This window comes from Eurypyga helias, unplaced genomic scaffold (genome assembly GCF_000690775.1).
Source record: "Eurypyga helias isolate BGI_N326 unplaced genomic scaffold, ASM69077v1 scaffold23428, whole genome shotgun sequence".
NCBI classification, from domain to species: Eukaryota; Metazoa; Chordata; class Aves; order Eurypygiformes; family Eurypygidae; genus Eurypyga; species Eurypyga helias.
The window spans coordinates 20,326-28,582 of record NW_010267958.1 but is presented as its reverse complement, the minus strand read 5'-3'; the positions used below and the strand labels follow the sequence as shown (position 1 = coordinate 28,582).

General features: G+C 47.4%; 1 protein-coding gene across 1 annotated transcript in view; it reads left to right on the top strand.

Annotated features, from left to right (window-relative positions):
- Window positions 1-393: 393 nt before the first annotated feature.
- LOC104514061 (isoleucine--tRNA ligase, mitochondrial) overlaps window positions 394-8,257 on the top strand; it is a gene marked incomplete at its 5' end in the record, with an annotated part of 10,897 nt that continues 3,033 nt past the window's right edge. The window contains 5 exons of the mRNA XM_010157605.1: window positions 394-496; window positions 1,111-1,204; window positions 6,665-6,773; window positions 7,598-7,700; window positions 8,134-8,257. Coding sequence (XP_010155907.1) covers window positions 394-496; window positions 1,111-1,204; window positions 6,665-6,773; window positions 7,598-7,700; window positions 8,134-8,257 — 533 coding nt within the window. The remainder of the gene's footprint in view (window positions 497-1,110; window positions 1,205-6,664; window positions 6,774-7,597; window positions 7,701-8,133) is intronic.

The window sequence follows — 8,257 nt, the reverse complement described above, 5'->3', positions numbered from 1 at the left end:
GGGGCGGGGGTGGAAATGGGAAGATTTGTTTAGCTTCTGTAAATCCAAGGTCAAGAAATAGCAAGTGAAATTGATTTTCACAAGTTTTCAAGCTGCTGGCACTTTCTTTTGAGTTACCGAGTGTTTGCAGAAGCAGCTGTTTGGAATACACGCGTGTTTCTGCATGTCCGGGTCTTACACAACCCCACCTGTCTTGGGAGACAAAAGTAGGAAGTCTTTTCAAGACAGGCAAAAGGCTTGGTGGAGTCTTGTCTAGATCAGAAGCTGGAAAATCCCAGGTTTAAGCAGCTCGACCTCTTTATCAGTCTGGCTCACTGCTTTGGATCCAGGGTGCTTGTAGAAAGGCACGTTGAAGTCATCATTCATGAATCCCTTTTTTCCTTTCTAACCCAGTGAAACTATCACAGATGTCATCAGAGTAGTGGAGCAGCAAGGAACAGATGCATGGTGGACCCTTCCTGTTGAACAACTACTGTCAAAGGAGGCGGTAGCAAAGGTAGCTTTTTTTTTTTACTTCAAGTACAAAGGTGCTGGAGACAGTTCGGTGACAGGAAATAATATAAGAACCTCATGTATTCCCGTGATCCTTTTCCATCTTGTACCTTCCTGGGAAGGTATCCTGTGCAAGGAACATTCACAAAGCGCGAGATGGGGGTATGGCAAAACACACAGCAACAGATTGGTGCCGTTAATGCAGGGCAGAGATCTCCATCCTCCTCGGTGTAGTTCATGAGGAAAGTGACAGCCTCATTAACCAGATTATGAGCCCAAACATATATTAGTCGTTAAAATGGATTCAGTTTTTTATTTAGTTCTCCTTAACTTTGTATTGTTCCTGTAACGGTTGTGTTCTTAAGCTAACACACAAACAGGGGTGTTACTCAGCCATCTCCCGTTTTTTGATATTAATTTTTCCTTGTTCTGTTTTGGGTTTTCATAAGTAATTATCTGAATGCTATTGTGAAAAGCTATCTAAATTATTTTGTGTTCACTCTCAAAGCTGGTAGCAGAGCCTGTAAAAACTGGTCCAGGAACCAGTTCTAGCTTTGGACAGCACCGATGATACTGAGGATTCTCTTTGCGTTGTTTAATAATGGTTTTTCCCAATAGGCTGGCGGTCACGATGTTTCGGATTACGTCAAGGGACAGGATGTCCTAGACATCTGGTTTGACAGTGGAACTTCCTGGGCTCATGTTTTGGAAGGTACAGACTTAAGATGTCGATCTTTCTTTTAAAATACCGGGCGAACAAACTACAACGGTGTTGCCTGATGGGGTTGGTATCGGCGAAACTGAGTTAGGCTGTGCCAGCAGCAAGCTGGTTGGGACTTCTCGTACAGCTGATTTTCCTTGGAGAGAGAAGGGTTTAGTGTGGGCAAACTCCTGTTCAGCATAGTTGAAGCTGAGAGCCTCCTAATATTCTGTCCTGACTGATTCCGCCATGTGCCATACCCTGCTCCTTCTAACCAGAACGTATTTGGTTTGGGTGTAGAGCTGTAAGGACACAGGTGGCCCAGGTACTGCGCTGCTGGTCGGTAACCCTTACATTAACAAACCTCAGCGTGTGCTTGCGCGGGCTGTGCCCAGCAGAACACAACTGGCATCAGCTGTGAATCTGTTTTAACATGGTAGGTGCTCGTTTCCGCTTCCAGTTACTTTCCGTAACTAAAGTATATTGTGGCTTCAAATATTTATACTTGCCATACGCTATTTGTAGCTCCTACTGCCAGTAGTTGCTACTCAGTAGGTAGCAGATATATGTTTGTATGAAAACATATCCTCTAGGAAAACCATGTATATTCTATAGTGCAAACTCAGGAGTCCTTTCTGCAGGAGGAGTCTGGTCCCCTACATCAAGCCTGTTGGACTTTAAACCCTCCGTACACAATTGCGTGATAACAATCTTGTTGAACTGTAAAAGACATTAGTACCAGAGGGTTTATTTCTTAGCAACGTGCTCAGGCAACAGCACCATCAGCAAACATTTGTTTCCTAGAAGACCTTTACGTATATTGAAGTTCATACTCTTCAAAACGTTTCTGGTTTGGTTTTGAAAGGCATGACAAAGCAGTGGTGTTTTAGATGCACGGTTGTGTTCTGTAAGGGTTTAACACTTCAGTATGCAAAAACTGCCTTTCATCCTGGGCCGAGGAAAGACATCGTGCTTGATAAGGAGCAGCAGGGTGGTGAGGCACTGGCACAGGTTGCCCAGAGAAGCTGTGGATGCCCCATCCCTGGAAGTGCTCAAGGCCAGGCTGGATGAGGCTTTGAGCAACCTGGTCTAGTGGAAGGTGTCCCTGCCCATGGCAGGGGGGTTGGAACTGGATGGTCTGTAAGGGCCCTTCCAACCCAAACCCTGCTGTGATTCTGTAGTAGAAGAACTCCCTGTGGTTTAGACTCACGAGAGCACCGAGGCGTAAGGGAGCTGGCGTGCTGCCTGCAAGGTGCTACCTGTTCATTGTACTTTCAGGGCAAACGGAGGGTATAATAGACGGCTAAAACCGTGAGACTGATGTTTATCGCTGTTTGTTCTACCATGAACACAATTTATTGAAAATGATAAATCCACGATCTGCCTGTTGGCAGCCTGCAGGAGTAAACGGTGTTACAGATTTCCCGGCCACTTCCAGTCTCGCAAAAACCAGTCGTTCTCCTCAGCGTCTCTGCAACTTGGGCCTGAGTTTTCACTGGACTTGAACTAGCTGTGGCCAGTTTTGAGACTCATCCCTTTAGCTGATGGCTACACAGATTGCCTTCAGAAGATACGGCAGGTTGGGAAGGGGGTGGGGAGGAGGAAGAGAGGAAGAGAGATTCTGCAGCACGAGGTTATTGACCAGGTGGAAGGAACTGCTCAGTGACACCAATCAGTGCCCCCCAAATCACAGGTAGCAGCCGTGTTCCTAACGCTTGCCCCACTGCCGTTGCCGGCCAGAGATAGGGCATCTGGAAGGAACTGCTCAGTGACACCAAGCTCAGTGCCCCCCAAATCACAGGTTGCAGCCGTGTTCCTGACGCTCGCCCCACTGCTGTTGCCGGCCAGAGATGGGGCATGGTTCTGATGGAAATGGCTTAAAGTTGCTCTTTTTTCATTGAATTATGGTTGGCTTCCATTTCCCAGCCTAGGTGTGCCAAAGGTACCACTCCTAGCTCGATGGCAAATTAACCAAGCCATCAGCAGTGTGGCAGGTGGGAGGGTGCGACTTACACCCTCCGGGCAAAGACTTGGCTACCAGAGTCACAAAACCCCAAAATGTGCAGTTAGAATAGACTCTGTGTAGAATAAATGCCAATTCCCTGGCACCACCCAGAGCAGGTCCACAAGCATGTGTGCTCTGCAAAGCTCGCTGCAGCTGAAGGTTTCTGGGGATGCTGTGCTTCATTAACGCTCCGTTTGCCTAACGCTGTTTTTGCTGAGCGCTTTATGGTTGCGCTCTAATCCTGCTGCTTGCTTCCTGCACGTGCCTCGGGTGTGCTGTTTGAGAGAACCCTGTCCGTATTCTTCTTACGCAGAGTTAAAATTGGAGCCTGAACGCTTCACATGGGAAGAAATCAGTTTTCATAGCGCTGCTGTGAGGCAGAAGAGGGTTAATATAGTGCCTCCGAAAATAAGGCATGATAAAAGCAGAATTTGGTTCGACAGCATGTGCGATATTCACTGAATTTTGAATATTCAGTGCTGTGGTGCCTAGGACCTTTTTTTTAATTATTTTGCTTTGAAGTTCAGTCTGTGCTCAGCCTTTGGAGGGTGCTTATTTCAGCAGCCGTCTCTGGAATATCCACTTTGGAGAATTCTTGTTTTAAAATGGTCTTACGGGTCTTGACATTTGCTTCATTCCTCATTTCCTTGAGGTGACTGGTTTTCCCAGTGTTTCCTCTATAAAGGCAGGCTGGCCCCTGTTGCGATGTGCCATGGGGAAAAGTCACACAGCGTCTTACCCGTAGTTCTGTATCGTGGTGGTGGTAGTTTTCAACATCCTAACTTCCCCTCCCCCCCCATTATTGGCTAATATTTAACTGAATGAATACGATTATTTTACAACTCGCCTATCTAAGTGTTTAAACTTTTGTGCTGACCGAGAGACTTGAATTTATCTTAGCTGATTCATTCCTGGCATTAAGCTACAGTATGTTTAATCTAAAAGGCAAAGTCTGTGAGATCAAAGATAGGGAATCTTGAAATCCAAACCCCAAGGCTCATAAATTGTACTTCCCTTTAATGACCTCTGTACTGTACTTCAGTGTAAAATAAACAACTGAAAAGTCTCTCCTGGGTTGTCAGACGTACTCTGCCGTTTACAGAGAAAAGTGTGCACGGTTCTAATTAATTATATATAACATTCACATGGAATCACCGCAGGGTTTGGGTTGGAAGGGACCTTACAGGCCATCTAGTTCCACCCCCCCTGCCATGGGCAGGGACCCCTTCCACTAGACCAGGTTGCTCAAAGCCTCATCCAGCCTGGCCTAGGACACTTCCAGGGATGGGGCATCCACAGCTTCTCTGGGCAACCTGTTCCAGTGCCTCACCACCCTCTCCGGGAAGAACTTCTTCCTGATAGCCAATCTAAATCTCCCCACTTTCAATTTAAACCTGTTACCCCTTGTCCTGTCACTCCAGGCCCTTGTAAAAAGCCCCCCCCAGCTTCCTTGTAGCCCCTTCAGGTACTGGAAGGTGCAATAAGATCTCCCCGGAGCCTTCTCTTCTCCAGGCTGAACAAGCCCAACTCTCTCAGCCTGTTCCCACAGCAGAGGGGCTCCAGCCCTCTGAGCATCTGCGCGGCCTCCTCTGGACTCGCTCCAACTGGTCTATATCCTTCTGATGCTGAGGGCTTCAGAGCTGGACACAGCACTCCAGGTGGGGTCTCACAGTCTACCCGTGCCCTTAAAAGGCTTTTGGGTATGCAGAGCCCATCTTTGTCCTTCACAGAGAGAAAATGTTGAGGCCTCCCTTAGCTTTGGAAGTTGCATTATCCAGCCTGCCAGATCTGACAGTTCCTGTCGGAGAGACCAGTATGGTTTGCTGTTGGAATGGGTTGTTTGTTTAAATTCTTCTCCAAGTTGTGACTCCTGGCATTTCCATGGAAAGTTCACTTCTGTAAAGCCAGTGGCTAGTAAACTGGTTGTAAATAACAAATGTGTTGTAACAGACTTTCCACTGCTGTTTTCTTCCTTACCACAAATACTCTGTTATTTTAATCTTGTCCTCACAAGCAGTTTTTCAGTCTGTTACTACAGTTCCCTACTTGATTCTGCTCTTAAAACTCAAAACTGTTTGTAGGTTTTCTTGAAGGAATAAACAATTGTGTTAAAAACCGTAGCGCATCCACCCACAGTTTTCCTGTGCTAGCTGGAACGGTAAGGCCCTGACCTTTGTAATGTTGAACTTCCTTTTATTGCAGGATGGCTCTAAATATCGAAACTTCCATAAGTTAAACAAATAAGTATGTCAGCAGCAGAAAGAAGCATTGTCTCGGGGCTCCTAGGGAGAGGATAAAAGGAGTTAGTAGATTAAAAGCTGGGTAGAGAAATGTTTGTCTGAATATTTGGAAAGTTACGCCACCGACTTTTAGAACCCAAACTAAATTCCTGCCAATTTTGTGCGTAGTTTTGCACATTGGTGGGTTTTGACTTGCCTGTTCTGCTCGGCTCCACTCTACTCTCTTCTCACTCCAACAGTGACCTGGCTGGGATTGAGGACATGGTCTAGTGGGTACGGGAGTGTTGGGTTGACGGTTGGACTGGATGATCTTTAGGCCATTTCCATCCTTGGTGACTCTGTGATTGTTTAGGACAAGGAGAGCGAGTCTTGTACCCTTATGTAGTGACCCAATTCCACCGGTAAAGCCATCAGGGCTTTGCTGCCCTCTTTCAGCCCGGCGGGAAGGCTGGGTTTGCTCTTAACGTGCAGTCAGCGCATGCCCAGCCTGCATGCCTGGAGCCCATGGTGGCTCCGATGGCAGCGCTCCTCCTTAGCGCCCGTTGTTCCTCTCTAGCATTCCTCTCTGTGAACTTAGAGGGTAGTATTGCCACTTGGCCTTCGCCTGGGTGAGCTTACAGGCTCCTCCAGACCCCTGTCTCCCACAGCAGGGTCCTGTTGCCCATGTGGTCCTAACCCTTTCCTGAAATCTTTAATCCTTCCTGGAACACCAGTGACCAGACAGGTAAAGTCTGTTGCAGACGAGCTGCGGTCACTGCCAAAGTGTCCCAGTCTTCCCTGGAAATGCCTGATGCCTAGCACAGGCCAGTCAGGCACGTCAGCTCTCTGACTTGTGTCCGAGTAACTCCCAGGTTGAGGTTGTAGCACAGCTTTTTATTAATTCCAAAATATGGGAGACGTCTTTTCTTGGGTCCTGCAGTTTGTTTAGGAGTGCTTGGGAAGTATTTTGAGAACTACTTAGGAAGCGCTCAAGCGTGACAGCTTGCGTTTACATAACTTATCACTTCGTTTGGGGGAAAGCAATCTTATTTGTTAAATCTTGGAGTTTGGCAAGTCTGGGATTTCTAGATAACAAATGCGATACTGATGGATCACTTGAGGTAACCACACACCGTGGGTTTGAAGAGCAGAGGAGGTTTGACCGGTCACTTCCAGAGATGTTCTGGTGTCTGAATTGTTTTCAGGTACAGGCCGAGATATCTTAAACAAAACCTTCTGTTTTCCTAGGTGCAGAGCAAAGAGCAGATACGTACCTTGAAGGAAAAGACCAACTGGGAGGTTGGTTTCAATCCTCTCTATTAACCAGCGTGGCAGCAAGGAAAAAAGCACCATATAAGTAAGCGTGTGGATTGCAAATGCGCTGCTGCTTCATTTATTAAATACCGGACCTTAAACAGGAGAAAACAAGCTGTTACTGAGTGTCTGATCTCTGTCTGTTCCTACCTTCTCAGTGTAAAGTTTTTCTTGGATTACATTGCAATGCATTCATTCTTTCCTTTTTTTTTAATCGTAACTTTAATAGCTGTTTTCTTTCTCAGTCCTTTCGTTGTATCCCATGGCATTATCGGGCACAGGGCTGTTCTTTTGCCATCTCTCCCACTCCTGTAATCAAAGGGATGTAATCAAAGTCAAAGACCTTGGGGGGTTTTCCTTACTGCACCTCCTGTAATCATCCCTTTGATTACAGGAGGTGCAGTAAGGAAAACCCCCCAAGGTCTTTGACTCGTGCATCGAACGTTGGGCTGGGAGGAATTCAGAGTCGCAGTGTGCGTGGCCTATGCCGGGGCTGTGACATCCTGCTTGTCCCCTGGGGGGTGAAGAGGGTGGGCAAAGGGTAATGGGGGTCCGTGGCAAAGAGGCTGTGCAACTCTGGGAAAGGTATTGGCTTTAAAGAGTAAATGGTACTCTTGGATTCCTCTGAAATACCTGTGCCCTGGGTATCTGCACACAGTGGCAGAATTAAACGAGGAAAACGAAGTTGTGTGCAGTACTGGGACGGTAGTACAGTGTGTTCGTGGCTGGTTGGACCAGACAGATGAAGCCTCGGGCGTACCAAAACAGGATTTCATGTGTTTTGGTTTAGGGGTACCCTCATTACAGATCCATGCTTGCTGTAGATTTTTCACTGGGATTTTGTTTTCACTGAAATCTTTTCTTCAGGACTCTGGTAGTTCATGGATTTACTCTTGGCGAGAAGGGGGAGAAGATGTCTAAATCTATTGGCAACGTGGTTGACCCCGATGTCGTTATCAATGGAGGCGAAGTAAGTCAAACTCCTGCCTTTCTTAGAATCGCTAGTCATGGTTTTCCACTACGGGATTCTGCAGCGGTCCTGTGGCATGGTTTTTGCTAAGCAGCTCTCTTGTAGCAGAACTCTGTAAGGCTCCTTAGAACTGCAGTGTAGCCAAAGTCATTGCTTGGCTGGAGTAAAGGCCTCGAGTTGTTTTGCTTCAGCTGTGGTGCCAAAAAACCCACACACATGCCTTCTGTGCTGAGAGAGAAGAAAACGTATCCTATAGAAGGTGTAGTGGTTCCTTTTCGCTCGGGAATGCTGCTGCTGGAGCGATGGGGGGATTAAAAACGAACGCAGTGGCCTCCCGGGCACACCGACAGGCGCCAACGGCAGGGCTTGCCCCGCTCACCGTGCCGCAGGACCCCCAGCGGTTTCACTCACGAGCCTTTCTGCCTCCGTGCAGGATCACAGCAAGGACCCTCCGTACGGCGCAGACGTTCTCCGCTGGTGGGTGGCAGAATCCAACGTTTTCACGGAGGTGCTGATTGGGCCTGTCGTGCTGAACGCTGCACGAGATGATATCAATA